Source organism: Oncorhynchus clarkii, chromosome 32 (assembly GCF_045791955.1).
Source record: "Oncorhynchus clarkii lewisi isolate Uvic-CL-2024 chromosome 32, UVic_Ocla_1.0, whole genome shotgun sequence".
Lineage (NCBI taxonomy): Eukaryota > Metazoa > Chordata > Actinopteri > Salmoniformes > Salmonidae > Oncorhynchus > Oncorhynchus clarkii.
In genome coordinates this window covers 29,136,281-29,151,369 of record NC_092178.1, presented here as the reverse complement: position 1 = coordinate 29,151,369, position 15,089 = coordinate 29,136,281, and the positions used below count along the sequence as shown (strand labels likewise).

The 15,089-nt window shown below is 46.8% G+C and overlaps 3 protein-coding genes across 3 annotated transcripts; all 3 read right to left on the bottom strand.

The window, feature by feature from the left end:
• Nucleotides 1–2,871: 2,871 nt before the first annotated feature.
• LOC139391944 (octapeptide-repeat protein T2-like) lies at nt 2,872–3,450 on the bottom strand. The gene has a single exon (XM_071139555.1). The coding sequence runs from the start codon at nt 3,448–3,450 to the stop codon at nt 2,872–2,874; it is 579 nt and encodes a 192-aa protein (XP_070995656.1).
• Nucleotides 3,447–3,920, bottom strand: LOC139391943 (octapeptide-repeat protein T2-like). The gene has a single exon (XM_071139554.1). The coding sequence runs from the start codon at nt 3,918–3,920 to the stop codon at nt 3,447–3,449; it is 474 nt and encodes a 157-aa protein (XP_070995655.1).
• A 2,477-nt stretch (nt 3,921–6,397) lies between these two features.
• Nucleotides 6,398–7,388, bottom strand: LOC139391942 (octapeptide-repeat protein T2-like). The gene is made up of 2 exons (XM_071139553.1): nt 7,244–7,388; nt 6,398–6,975 (listed from the first exon to the last, which is right to left on the bottom strand). The coding sequence occupies exons 1-2, from the start codon at nt 7,386–7,388 to the stop codon at nt 6,398–6,400; spliced, it is 723 nt and encodes a 240-aa protein (XP_070995654.1).
• Nucleotides 7,389–15,089: the final 7,701 nt, after the last annotated feature.

The window sequence follows — 15,089 nt, the reverse complement described above, 5'->3', positions numbered from 1 at the left end:
AGGAAAGAGGAAGAGAGAGACCCTGAACAAGAGAGATAGATAGTGAGGGAGGGAGGGGGAGAGATAGAGGGGAGATAGTGAAAAATAGGAGGTGAAAGGAGGGAGAAAGGGAAAGATAGAGGGAGGGAGAGGAGAGAGAAAGAGTCCTGAAACCTATATTCACTCCTTCCAAACACAAAGAACCCTTTTGTTATACCCATAAACAAACATGGGCAGACACACACCTTCATGTTAACAATCCAACACACATCCACACACACTAATGATGTGTTGTGAATATCTGGGTGTAATCTGAAGAAATGAAAGATGATAGACTACTTACAATACTCCCAACAGAGTGCACTCCCATCAAAGAGGATTCTCTCTTCTCTCTTTCTCACACACACACACACACACACACACACACACACACACACACACAGAGAAAGAGAACGAGAAAGAGAAAACAGGACTAAGTAGTGAGTAATAATATGGTGCTTGAAAATAAACTGTTATAAAGGTATAAAAAGGAAGAGGTGTTAAAATGGATCTCAAGGACAGAGATAATTGGTCTAGAGATGATTCTCCTCGAGCTAGCTAAACAGGGTCATGTTCATGAGAGCACATCGTTGAAAAATATTTGCAATGGAAACCAAAAACAGGTGTATAATCCAAATAAATTGACTGTATATCAATTGATTTGTCTCTTGCAATTTCTACAACGATTATTACACATTCCAAAAGAAAAAAAAATCAAATTCAGATCCATCATTTCAACAACTACTTCATACGAAAACTGCCACAGATCCATTGATACGGAATCTAGAAAATTCTACACCAATTATTTTTTTGTAACATTTACCTACACTTTACAAGTCCCCTCGCCGTCATGTCATGGTTTGAGTTTTATCGGACACAAATCTATTGTCACACTATAAATATTAAACTTTTGTACAGATTAAATGATTCCTAACGAACACATATGCCTCGGGCTGTATATGCATGTGTCAAGAGTGGATTTTTATAAATATGCTAATTGTGTTGTCGGAGATTTTGCCAATGATTAGGTGTGCGCCCGTGTCTGTGTGCATGTGCAGCATGCCTTCTGCTCAAGAACTCCTCAGTGTCTCTGTCAAGTCTGTCTTGTCAGGACAGACTGTGTTGCTTTGATCAAGCTCGTCATTCAAAGTGGAACCTGCCTGGACGAGCATGCGGTTGCAAGTCAGACAATGTGTGTGTGCGTGTGTGTGCTGGTTGCAGGTATTGTGTAACAGTAGCCCTAATACAATGTTCCTTAATACAGTGTGCCTTCATACGTGCACAATGTTGCTCCTCGAGGCTCATCGTGTGTCGAGGTTTTCATTCAAATCCACGTCCTTCAACCGAAGGCGTTATGTTATGCACCGAACAATGTGGAGATGGAAACATGTCACTGTTGCCAAATGCACATTTACAATGATTATAACTTCAATGCTGCGAGGCTTCAACTACTGTACAGTACGCATAAAAGTAGGGTTAATCAACAGATCAGTTTGAGTGACTAGGGACGGGTGCAACTAGATAGACCAAGATGTTAGTTCCTAAAATGATTAAAAGGTTTCCATCTCAAAAGCTACCGAGAGTCTTGTCTGGCTGGTTTTCTTTTCTCACTACTTACACACACAGTCAGACTGGCTTATATATGCACAAACACATACACATACATGCAATTCATTCCCATTTCACTCCTTGATCCAGTCATGCAAACTCAAATCTATTGTGAAGTCCAAGTTCTGTATTGGCCTTCAAGCTCTGGAGTGACAACCAACCAGAGGGACTCGTGTCTGATGCAACTCTTGCACTGAGCACCATCAGGCGTCCACTCCACCGAACCACACCAACAAGTCGGCTTTGTCTTATTATTTTTCACATCAGGAGTGTCTCTCTGTAATATACAGTCCAATGGCACAGAAGATGACCTGTGGCAGGGTGCAACATTTTGTCCAAAATTGAGATCTGCACATGTAACTGGAATTTCCCCCCCAAAGTCTCCCATTGGCAGATCTCAAGTTAGTATTCGGCCAAAGGAGAATTAAAGCCAATGTGGACATCTGTCAAACCTAGAATAACATAACCTAGAATAACCTGTCAATGATCTGGATATTTATTTTTTTACCTTTATTTAACTCGGCAAGTCAGTTAAGAACAAATTCTTATTTTCAATGAGTGGGTTAACTGCCTGTTCAGGGGCAGAATGACAGATTTGTACCTTGTCAGCTCAGGGAGTTGAACTTGCAACCTTTATTAGTCCAATGCTCTAACCACTAGGCTATCCTGCCGCAGTGAGGGGATGGTAGTCTCATCACCCCTGCTACCTATGAAACATTGAGTTGCTCAAACAACTGCACACGTTTATTGAACAAATCACAGATGTATGTACACTCACTTCGCATCGCTCTCCCACTTCCTCTGTCCATACCTCTCTACTCTTGTCTGCTTCTCATTCTCTCCACCAACCCTTCTCGGTCTCTGTTTGTCGCTCTCCCACTTCCTCTGTCCATACCTCTCTACTCTTGTCTGCTTCTCATTCTCTCCACCGACCCTTCTCGGTCTCTGTTTGTCGCTCTCCCACTTCCTCTGTCCATACCTCTCTACTCGCCTGCTTCTCATTCTCTCCACCGACTGTCTCGGTCTCTGTTTGTCGCTCTCCCACTTCCTCTGTCCATACCTCTCTACTCTTGTCTGCTTCTCATTCTCTCCACCGACCGTCTCAGTCTCTGTTTGTCGCTCTCCCACTGCCTCTGTCCATACCTCTCTACTCTTGTCTGCTTCTCATTCTCTCCACCGACCGTCTCAGTCTCTGTTTGTCGCTCTCCCACTGCCTCTGTCCATACCTCTCTACTCGTCTGCTTCTCATTCTCTCCACCGACCCTTCTCGGTCTCTGTTTGTCGCTCTCCCACTTCCTCTGTCCATACCTCTCTACTTGTCTGCTTCTCATTCTCTCCACCGACCCTTCTCGGTCTCTGTTTGTCGCTCTCCCACTTCCTCTGTCCATACCTCTCTACTCGCCTGCTTCTCATTTTCTCCACCGACCGTCTCAGTCTCTGTATGTCGCTCTCACACTTCCTCAGTCCATACCTCTCTACTCTTGTCTGCTTCACATTCTCTCCACCGACCCTTCTCGGTCTCTGTTTGTCGCTCTCCCACTTCCTCTGTCCATACCTCTCTACTCTTGTCTGCTTCTCATTCTCTCCACCGACCGTCTCAGTCTCTGTTTGTCGCTCTCCCACTGCCTCTGTCCATACCTCTCTACTCGTCTGCTTCTCATTCTCTCCACCGACCCTTCTCGGTCTATGTTTGTCGCTCTCCCACTTCCTCTGTCCATACCTCTCTACTCGTCTGCTTTTCATTCTCTCCACCGACCTTCTCGGTCTCTGTTTGTCGCTCTCCCACTTCCTGTGACCATACCTCTCTACTCGTCTGCTTCTCATTCTCTCCACCGACCCTTCTCGGTCTCTGTTTGTTGCTCTCCCACTTCCTCTGTCCGTACCTCTCTACTCGTCTGCTTCTCATTCTCTCCACCGACCCTTCTCGGTCTCTGTTTGTCGCTCTCCCACTTCCTCAGTCCATACCTCTCTACTCTTGTCTGCTTCTCATTCTCTCCACCGACCCTTCTCGGTCTCTGTTTGTCGCTCTCCCACTTCCTCTGTCCATACCTCTCTACTCTTGTCTGCTTCTCATTCTCTCCACCGACCGTCTCAGTCTCTGTTTGTCGCTCTCCCACTGCCTCTGTCCATACCTCTCTACTCGTCTGCTTCTCATTCTCTCCACCGACCCTTCTCGGTCTCTGTTTGTCGCTCTCCCACTTCCTCTGTCCATACCTCTCTACTTGTCTGCTTCTCATTCTCTCCACCGACCCTTCTCGGTCTCTGTTTGTCGCTCTCCCACTTCCTCTGTCCATACCTCTCTACTCGCCTGCTTCTCATTTTCTCCACCGACCGTCTCAGTCTCTGTATGTCGCTCTCACACTTCCTCAGTCCATACCTCTCTACTCTTGTCTGCTTCACATTCTCTCCACCGACCCTTCTCGGTCTCTGTTTGTCGCTCTCCCACTTCCTCTGTCCATACCTCTCTACTCGTCTGCTTCTCATTCTTTGCACCGACCCTTCTCGGTCTCTGTTTGTCGCTCTCCCACTTCCTCTGTCCATACCTCTCTACTCGTCTGCTTCTCATTCTCTCCACCGACCGTCTCAGTCTCTGTTTGTCGCTCTCCCACTGCCTCTGTCCATACCTCTCTACTCGTCTGCTTCTCATTCTCTCCACCGACCCTTCTCGGTCTCTGTTTGTCGCTCTCCCACTTCCTGTGACCATACCTCTCTACTCGTCTGCTTCTCATTCTCTCCACCGACCCTTCTCGGTCTCTGTTTGTCGCTCTCCCACTTCCTCTGTCCATACCTCTCTACTCTTGTCTGCTTCTCATTCTCTCCACCGACCGTCTCAGTCTCTGTTTGTCGCTCTCCCACTGCCTCTGTCCATACCTCTCTACTCGTCTGCTTCTCATTCTCTCCACTGACCCTTCTCGGTCTCTGTTTGTCGCTCTCCCACTTCCTCTGTCCATACCTCTCTACTCGTCTGCTTCTCATTCTCTCCACCGACCCTTCTCGGTCTCTGTTTGTCGCTCTCCCACTTCCTCTGTCCATACCTCTCTACTCGTCTGCTTCTCATTTTCTCCACCGACCGTCTCGGTCTCTGTTTGTCGCTCTCCCACTTCCTCTGACCATACCTCTCTACTCGTCTGCTTCTCATTCTCTCCACCGACCCTTCTCGGTCTCTGTTTGTCGCTCTCCCACTTCCTCTGTCCATACCTCTCTACTCGTCTGCTTCTCATTTTCTCCACCGACCGTCTCGGTCTCTGTTTGTCGCTCGCCCACTTCCTCTGACCATACCTCTCTACTCTTGTCTGCTTCTCATTCTCTCCACCGACCCTTCTCGGTCTCTGTTTGTCGCTCTCCCACTTCCTCTGTCCATACCTCTCTACTCTTGTCTGCTTCTCATTCTCTCCACCGACCCTTCTCGGTCTCTGTTTGTCGCTCTCCCACTTCCTCTGACCGTACCTCTCTACTATTGTCTGCTTCTCATTCTCTCCACCGATCGTCTCGGTCTCTGTTTGTTGCTCTCCCACTTCCTCAGTCCATACCTCTCTACTCTTGTCTGCTTCTCATTCTCTCCACCGACCCTTCTCGGTCTCTGTTTGTCGCTCTCCCACTTCCTCTGTCCATACCTCTCTACTCTTGTCTGCTTCTCATTCTCTCCACCGACCGTCTCAGTCTCTGTTTGTCGCTCTCCCACTGCCTCTGTCCATACCTCTCTACTCGTCTGCTTCTCATTCTCTCCACCGACCCTTCTCGGCCTCTGTTTGTTGCTCTCCCACTTCCTCTGTCCATACCTCTCTACTCGTCTGCTTCTCATTCTCTCCACCGACCGTCTCGGTCTCTGTTTGTCGCTTTCCACTTCTCTGTCCTTTCTTGATATCCCCCTTTTCCATTTTTCTCTGAAGACTCATATCTCCATCTCTCTCTCTCTCTCCCTCCTTCTCTTACTCTCTCTTGATAACCTTGTCTCCCTCCGTCAGTTGCCAATGTTACAATATTCATTGCACGGTCCCCCATAGTAGCACCTAACATTTAGCTCTTTTGGAAATGTGCGACACGTCCACTCTTTCATTCTCTCTTGTCTCCCAACCGCTCTTTTATTTGTCCTGAACACCCTCTCCCTGTTCTTACTCGCCATCTGTTTTTTTTTTTTTACTTAAGTATGTCTGGTCCCCCCTTTATGGCCTCTCTCCTTTGTCTTATTCCAGTCCTCTATCTGTCTTTCCCTCTCCCCACCTCCGTCACCCTCTGCTATATGTATCTATCTCCAGATAGATGCTGGTCCCATCTGTACTTCTTCTTGTGACATTCCTATGGGGGTAGGCAGGTGTGTGTGTGTGTGACCGTACCTCTCTACTCTTGTCTGCTTCTCATTCTCTCCACCGACCCTTCTCGGTCTCTGTTTGTCGCTCTCCCACTTCCTCTGACCATACCTCTCTACTCTTGTCTGCTTCTCATTCTCTCCACCGACCCTTCTCGGTCTCTGTTTGTCGCTCTCCCACTTCCTCTGTCCATACCTCTCTACTCTTGTCTGCTTCTCATTCTCTCCACCGACCGTCTCGGTCTCTGTTTGTCGCTCTCCCACTTCCTCAGTCCATACCTCTCTACTCTTGTTTGCTTCTCATTCTCTCCACCGACCCTTCTCGGTCTCTGTTTGTCGCTCTCCCACTTCCTCTGTCCATACCTCTCTACTCTTGTCTGCTTCTCATTCTCTCCACCGACCGTCTCAGTCTCTGTTTGTCGCTCTCCCACTGCCTCTGTCCATACCTCTCTACTCGTCTGCTTCTCATTCTCTCCACTGACCCTTCTCGGTCTCTGTTTGTCGCTCTCCCACTTCCTCTGTCCATACCTCTCTACTCGTCTGCTTCTCATTCTCTCCACCGACCCTTCTCGGTCTCTGTTTGTCGCTCTCCCACTTCCTCTGTCCATACCTCTCTACTCGTCTGCTTCTCATTTTCTCCACCGACCGTCTCGGTCTCTGTTTGTCGCTCTCCCACTTCCTCTGACCATACCTCTCTACTCTTGTCTGCTTCTCATTCTCTCCACCGACCCTTCTCGGTCTCTGTTTGTCGCTCTCCCACTTCCTCTGTCCATACCTCTCTACTCTTGTCTGCTTCTCATTCTCTCCACCGACCCTTCTCGGTCTCTGTTTGTCGCTCTCCCACTTCCTCTGACCGTACCTCTCTACTCTTGTCTGCTTCTCATTCTCTCCACCGACCCTTCTCGGTCTCTGTTTGTCGCTCTCCCACTTCCTCTGACCGTACCTCTCTACTATTGTCTGCTTCTCATTCTCTCCACCGATCGTCTCGGTCTCTGTTTGTTGCTCTCCCACTTCCTCAGTCCATACCTCTCTACTCTTGTATGCTTCTCATTCTCTCCACCGACCCTTCTCGGTCTCTGTTTGTCGCTCTCCCACTTCCTCTGTCCATACCTCTCTACTCTTGTCTGCTTCTCATTCTCTCCACCGACCGTCTCAGTCTCTGTTTGTCGCTCTCCCACTGCCTCTGTCCATACCTCTCTACTCGTCTGCTTCTCATTCTCTCCACCGACCCTTCTCGGCCTCTGTTTGTTGCTCTCCCACTTCCTCTGTCCATACCTCTCTACTCGTCTGCTTCTCATTCTCTCCACCGACCCTTATCGGTCTCTGTTTGTTGCTCTCCCACTTCCTCTGTCCATACCTCTCTACTCATCTGCTTCTCATTCTCTCCACCGACCGTCTCGGTCTCTGTTTGTCGCTTTCCACTTCTCTGTCCTTTCTTGATATCCCCCTTTTCCATTTTTCTCTGAAGACTCATATCTCCATCTCTCTCTCTCTCTCTCCCTCCTTCTCTCTTACTCTCTCTTGATAACCTTGTCTCCCTCCGTCAGTTGCCAATGTTACAATATTCATTGCACGGTCCCCCATAGTAGCACCTAACATTTAGCTCTTTTTGAAATGTGCGACACGTCCACTCTTTCATTCTCTCTTGTCTCCCAACCGCTCTTTTATTTGTCCTGAACACCCTCTCCCTGTTCTTACTCGCCATCTGTTTTTTTTTTTTTACTTAAGTATGTCTGGTCCCCCCTTTATGGCCTCTCTCCTTTGTCTTATTCCAGTCCTCTATCTGTCTTTCCCTCTCCCCACCTCCCTCACCCTCTGCTATATGTATCTATCTCCAGATAGATGCTGGTCCCATCTGTACTTCTTCTTGTGACATTCCTATGGGGGTAGGCAGGTGTGTGTGTGTGTGTGTGTGTGTGTGTGTGTCCGTGCGTGCGCGCGTGTGTCTGTGTGTGTGTGTGGGTTGCTTACGGATTAAAGAGCCACAGCCCATCTTGCTCGGCCATCCATGGATCAAAGTGACACTTGGTTAGCATCAGCACATTATGAACTATGGCCGCCTGCCACAACGGACACATTGTTCCCCTATCCTGATATGGACAATATAAAAGACCCCGCGAGCCGAATGCCGACAGCTTATATCAATCTTATCACTCCTGCGCACTCCTGGGTTCAAATAGTATTTGTTAACTTTCAAATTCTTCAGGTGTTTGATTGAGCCTGTCTGAAGGGTATTTTAACTGTTGGGACTACTCCATTGGTACCATTGCGCCAGGCAAGCTCAACCAAGTGCAGCTAAAATATTTTCAAGGGAACAAATCCTATTTGAGCCGAGATTTCTCACACTCCTGCTCTGCGCTGGAGTGAGGGGTGGAGAGAAGGAGTGCTAGGAGAAATGGGACGATCAGATGGAGGTTAGGGTTTCTTCCCTACTTCCAAAAGTCACCTGTTCTCTGTTCACACATGATCAGTCACTAGAATTATGCACTGGTGTAATGTGAATGACATGAAGTCAGTTGTCGAGCAAGCTGGATCTGATATTCCTCACAAATGAGGCCACTCAATAGTCTAAGTTTGGACATGGTCGCTACATGATTACCGAGGGGGTGGCATTAAAGGGGAGATCTGAGAAAATGGATAGGTTGACATCAGTCATTTTAATAACCTACTTCATTATTCAGTGAAGAGATGTCACCTGCTCTTACATACAGAAGTTTTGTATGGGGCGTTGGAAGGGTGTTGAGTTGAAGTGCCAGTTGGTCAAGGGCTCCAAGGGGACCCATGGAAGGCCAGGTACCCCCAAAGCCTTATTATTTTGGGGGTGGAGGTAAGAGGGTCTTTCTACAAGTCTCCCTATAACAATAACAAATGTACGCATTTTGCTTATATGTTGGCAAAGGAGGACCACTGTATATATTGTAAGCTAATACCGTAGGCTAGCCAGGTACAATTAATAAAGGACATTGACATCATGTAATAAACATATGCCAATACACATGGAAAGTGGACGTGCATTGATGCACCTCACAACAGTAAAATGTCAACGCAACTGGAGACACTGTCATTTTTGGAGACATGTAACTGTAAACAATTAGCTGTCTAGCTAAGCATCTTGGCTAACTGTGAGGTAATAATATAAGATAATTCACTTATTTACCTTTAACTAGCCACCACAAATCTCTTTGCTGGCAAGCTAGACGGAGTCTCCAAAACAGCAAGGTGTCCTCCAGCAATGATGACTTTTTGACATTCTATGACGTCTCCATTTTCCAAGCGCAAATCATAAGGCTTTTCACTAGCGCCTCAGCATTCTCTTTACTTATTGTCAACAATAAGGGCAGCTTATCAGACGTTGAATCCTTCAGTATTAGTCTAACTATGACCTAGTTAACGGAACTCTTCTCTTCTTTTCAAAGTGACAGAAGCTTCCTGAAACTGGTTTATGAGGACGTTGCGGTCCCTGTAGTCAGAGAAGACATGGCACTTCTTAATGCCACAGTGTGACGCATTACTGTCACCTGGCATGTCACTCCTGTCCGTCATCCACACTGCCTAAGTGGAGGGGGGCACCCACATGTGTCACTAACACTCCCATATTACAGCAACCTCCAAGTATGCTAATGGCCTAGCTAATGCAGGGGGTATTCACTGGTGGATAAGACAGAGGGGCACACACGCGCATGTCCAACCACACACACACACACACACGCGCGCATGTCCAACCACACACACACACACACGCGCATGTCCTTTTTTACATCCGCAGTTGTCACAAATTGCTTAGACAGAAACCCCAAACAGCAAGCAATGCGGATTTAGAAGCACGGTGGCCAGTCCTCTCATGGCTCTGTGCTGGTGGAGATTCTAAGTGTACACGGTCAGATCGTTCTTCAAGATGTTCAAACTTTCATAGATGACCTGCAGGGTCAAATAATAATCACAGTGGTTATAGAGGGTGCAACAGGTCAGTGCCTCAGGAGTAAATGTCAGTTGGCTTTTCATAGCCGAGCATTCAGAGGTCGAGTACAGCAGGTGGGGAGAGAGAGAGAGAGAGAGAGAGAGAGATTGGAGAATTAGAGGGAGCATACCTAAGAACACACAGGTAACCAGATAAGACAGGAGAATTACACCAGATGTGACAGACTGACCCTAGCCCCCCCGGCACATAACTAACTTTGAACCCGTCCAAAGTTACCCCCGGACAGGGCCAACCAGGCAGGATATAAACCCCACACACCTTGCCAAAGCACAGCGCACACACCTCCGAAGACGTGGATGTCGATTAAGGCAGCCCCCCGAAAGGGGTTGGGTTAAACGTGGAAGACACATTTCAGTTGAAGACATTCAGTTGTACAACTGACACGGTATCCCCCTTTCCCTTTCCCAATATCAACAGACCACTACTACCCATAGACAAGGCTGAGTATAGCCCACAAAGATCTCCCCCACTGCACAAGCCCGAGGGGGCACAAAACTGGACAGGAAGATCATGTCAGTGACTCAACCACAACCATCATTCATATTCACATTCATGTTCCCATTCACATTCAAGTTCAAGTACACACCCATACTGTACTTCTGCTGTTACAGTGAAACACTATTATAGCCTCCAAAAACGTGTATCAATACTGAAACAAGAACCTGACTTCCCTAGATCCCTAGACACCCGGGATTTAGTACAACACCGACTGTGCCGCTTACAGGGATTGTGTTCGAGCGATGGTGAACTGGATATGTTGACGGAATAAGCGTCAATCAAATGGGAGCGAGACGCTTGCCTGTTCCCAGCTTATTCTGTTGTGTTGTTCCCTCAGGAGCCTATCTCCAATCATCAGTGCCAGGCAACCACTGTACGCTCCCGAGGGGGGTCCAAATATCTGGGGAATCAGGCTTCATTTAGCCCTCAAGAGCCTCTCTCACTGTCTCTCTCTTCCTCTTTTTGGCTGACTAAAACTCTTACTTCTTTTGCTTTCCTTTCTCCTCTTTTATCTGGTTCTTCCCCTCTTTCTTTCCATTTACTGTGTGTGACTCACTCTCGCTCAAATTAGTCCTCTCTTTTCTTTAACTCTCCCATTCCTTAATACAAACACTGTTCCTCTACCCCCCTCTTTATTTCTACCCCTCTTTATTCACACCTTCCTCTCCTCTATTTATCGTGGATATCCCCGTTTCCCTCCGTCTCTCCCTTTCCGTTTCCTTCTCTTTCATCCCCTCTCCCCCTCACACCCACATGCAGTACCTCCCTCCTTCCTCTCCCCTCTCTCCTTCTCTCCATTCCTCCCTCTATAGTGGGGCCCCAAACAGACTCAGAGCGAGATAGTCACAGATAACGGCGGGGGGATAAAGAGTGTTGTAACACTGGAGTCGCCTGAAGCTCAGCCCCTAGCTCCACAAAGGCCTCCCCGGGGAGGAGAGACGATGAGGGGGCCGTCTGTGATCCGCGTGTTGGCTCCGCTTACTGGAGTGGATTAGAGTCAGTCAACTGAAGGGATGGAGGGAGATGAGGGAGGAATGGAATGGGCGAGAGCGAGAAAGAGAGAGGGGAATGGGAATGAGGGAGCAAAAGTGAGAGAATTGGTGGGGTGGAAGATGTAGAAAGAACAGGGGGGAATGGGAAAGAGAGAGAAAGAGGGGGAGAGAACAATAGTGAAAGAGAGAGAGATTGAGACGTTTTACTTTTTGAAAGCACTCTTTGGCAACAAATAGCATTGTTAAATGAAGGAGGGCATTCAAAGACGTGTGGAAGAGAGAGAGGTAGAGAGAAGAAAAGTAGGTAGATTCAAATATATGAATTAATTTGTAGTATCAAGACACACTTGCCCACCTGATAGATACACAAAAATGTGTAGGTGTGTGCGTGCCTATGTGTGATGGATTTGGAACTCTTAAGTGGTTAGTTCATTGCTAGACAACTGACAGAGAGTGAGTGAGTGAGTGAGTGAGTGAGTGAGTGAGTGAGTGAGTGAGTGAGTGAGTGAGTGAGTGAGTGAGTGAGTGAGTGAGAGAGAGAGAGAGAGAAAGAGAGAGAGATCGATAGAGAGGGAGAGAGAGATAGGAGCAGCTGTCACCATGTGACGGCTTAATTCCTTGACAAGCTTGGCACTGAGCGGTCATTTGGAGACGGAGGGAGATGCTTACTGATGAGAAAATGGTACTGCGTTCTAATTGGAACAGGCAGAGGTAGAGCAGGAATGTGTGTGTGTATGCACGCAAATAGATGGCATGACATGCCTTTTTGTTTCTAATCTGTGTGTGTGTGTGTGTGTGTGTGTGTGTGTGTGTGTGTGTGTGTGTGTGTGTGTGTGTGTGTGTGTGTGTGTGTGTGTGTGTGTGTGTGTGTGTGTACTACATATATGTAATTTACATCTTGGAGTGAACAAAGAAGATGTGCCAAATGATTGAGTAAGATATGATGGCTGAACAAGGTAGATGGAGGTGGTAGAGGAGGTTTTGTATGAGAATAAGTTATATGTGAGTTGAAGTGGCTATTTGGCTGCAGGGGTGTGTACGCCAAGGCCATAGTGGCTATGTTTGTGCCCCTTTCCCTTACATCCACTCTCAAACCCTGCATCAGAACTGGCAGAAAAAGATAACCCCATTCTACAGTGTCTCAATGAGCACAAACACCACACTGACACACACACACACACATGCTAAATGAGGCCGGGACTCAACCCGATTGCGCTGTTGTTATCTAACTTTTAAAGGGAATGTTCACAGACACACAGACACACAGACAGACAGACAGACAATCTCCAGCCAGAAAACACCAGGCAACTCTAAAGCCCACTCCTTACCACATCTCTCTCCTTCCCTCCCTCCAATCCTCTCTTCTTTTTTTTAATTACCTCAAGTGCTGTCAGAGGCGGCTTTGAAAAATGGCTCCTATAAAACATAACGGCCTCAATCAGAGTGCCACGATTCGCCCGCCGCTGATCTCGCCCAATCCCCGCCTCTAATGAATGAATGTTGAAATATGCAGGAGCTCAGTAGTCATTAGACGAGCGGTGTGATTTCAGATGGTTTCCCGTTCTTTATGTCCACCTTTGGAGATGGACCCGGATGAGATGGGATGTCCTGACTGATGTGGTAAAAGTGTTTTAACCCTATTATTGGGGTGGGGTGGGAAGAGGGAAGAGGGAAGAGCCTGTTGTGTCTCGGGTTTGGTGTGCTAGAGCTGTCCCCTGTGATTTCAATGGCATTTATTGGGTAGAGAAATGTTAGGTTACTCATGTAACCCTGGTTTCATGTCACATGGCCCCATCCAGAGACAACCCCTAGAGCACTTCCCCCCCCCCGGCACTTCATGTAGATAGGAAAGAAGTGGATAGGTATAAGCAATTTGGTAGATGCTCCACTTTGGCCTCTGAAATGCTAGGCAAAAATGTCCCCCTAAGGCTTACACCTATTCAATGCAAGACAGTAGGGAAAAAGGTGTGTTCCAATGCAACTATTTATACAGTGAATACTACAACACTACAATGCGGTCTCCATTTAATTAAGCCACTGAGATGTGGTATGTACACGTGCATGTATGTGTAAATCAACAATAAGATAAACAAGTCCTACTTTTCTAGACAGCTGTGACAAGCATATTGTTCCTTCACCTAATTTCCCAAAGGTGCGGTTACAGTGATGCTGTGATGGTACGCCAACAAACACTGATTATGATGTTTTACTTCTGTACTTTACCTCTGCAATATCGGTGGAGGAACGCGTCAGGATCCAGCATCGAGGATGTGAAGACATTCGACGCAGCTACGCTAACATGTTGACGTTTTTCTCCACGACCTCCCACCGCGGTTACAAAGAGGACGCAATTTTAGTTTAGCTTGAGCTCTGCTTGACAACGGCTCACGTTTCAGTCTCTTAACTTCAGTTCCTTGTCAACGGTTGTTATCTTTTGTTCACTGTACGGTTGGTTGGTGTTGCTTTTCTCCTTCGATTTCCTTATTCTACAACAGGGAAGATATGTTTCTTAGACACTTCATTTGTAGATTGTCTGTAACTCTCTTATCAAGACAATCATCATTATCAAACACTTGATATACAGTAGTAAGAAAATAATGGATTCAGCCTTACACAAAATATCTGGGCCCAAGCTCGACTAACTCTAAAACAACCAACATAAAACATGAAAAGTAAAGAAAACTGTAACTTCAGTATTTATTTTTTGACAAGCTCCATTACTGCCAAACAGGACTGTAATCTTTTTCCTTTGAGACTCTTCCTCAACTTGAGATCACACAATTACGAAAGTCAAATCTGATGATGGGGAAAATTAATAAATAAATAAACACCTCTTTATACGCTCATCAACGTGGAGGTAAGAATAGCACTAATTATCACAGGTGAATTAACACTTTCATTTTTGTGTCAAAAAAATTAATTGTATCCCTTAGCAGCTTCTCCCATGAGACGTAAAAAAATAATAAAAATGGAGGAGGTAAAAAATGTACGCGGACCACCGGCGGTGCTAATTGATGCTTTCAGAGCCTTGCGTCAGTGTTGCTGTCTTACTAAGAGGGTGTCTACAAGGCTCTAGACGAAGTACCGTAGGTAGACCAGTTTAAAAAAAAAAATGTTTTTACTATACCCATAGAAATGGAGTGGTAGGCAACTCACCTCTACAGAACGACAGCTTGATGATCCCGTTTGGATTTCAACCACCATACGATGACAAAGAGCGGGGTCCAGAAGTATAAACACCACGTGTGGAGGGAAAGAGACGTGTATCATAGTACCTAAACAAAGTCATTTTGCAAGTGTCAAGACATTCGTTTCAAAGGCTCAAAGAGACACCACAGTGAAGAGGCACCGAAAGAAAAAAAAAAGAAAAGAAATTGAAACACACAAAACAGACGGCAATAAAAATTCATAGACTTTGCTCTCCCAACTAAAACGGATGATGGCGGCGAGGTCACATTGCATCTGAGACGAAGGGGTCAGAGGGCGCAAACACTTCTGAGAGAAGACAGTATATTTTCATGCATCATGTAGCAGATAAAGATTTTCGGGCTGAGGGGAGAGTCGGAAGGGGTGGGGTCAGCAAGCAAGGGTGCATGTTTCTGGTCGGGATGTGTGTGTAGTCTCTGTGTGTGTGTAGCTGTGTGTGTGTGTGTAGTCTCTGTGTGTTAATTCCGTCTAGGTCGTCACT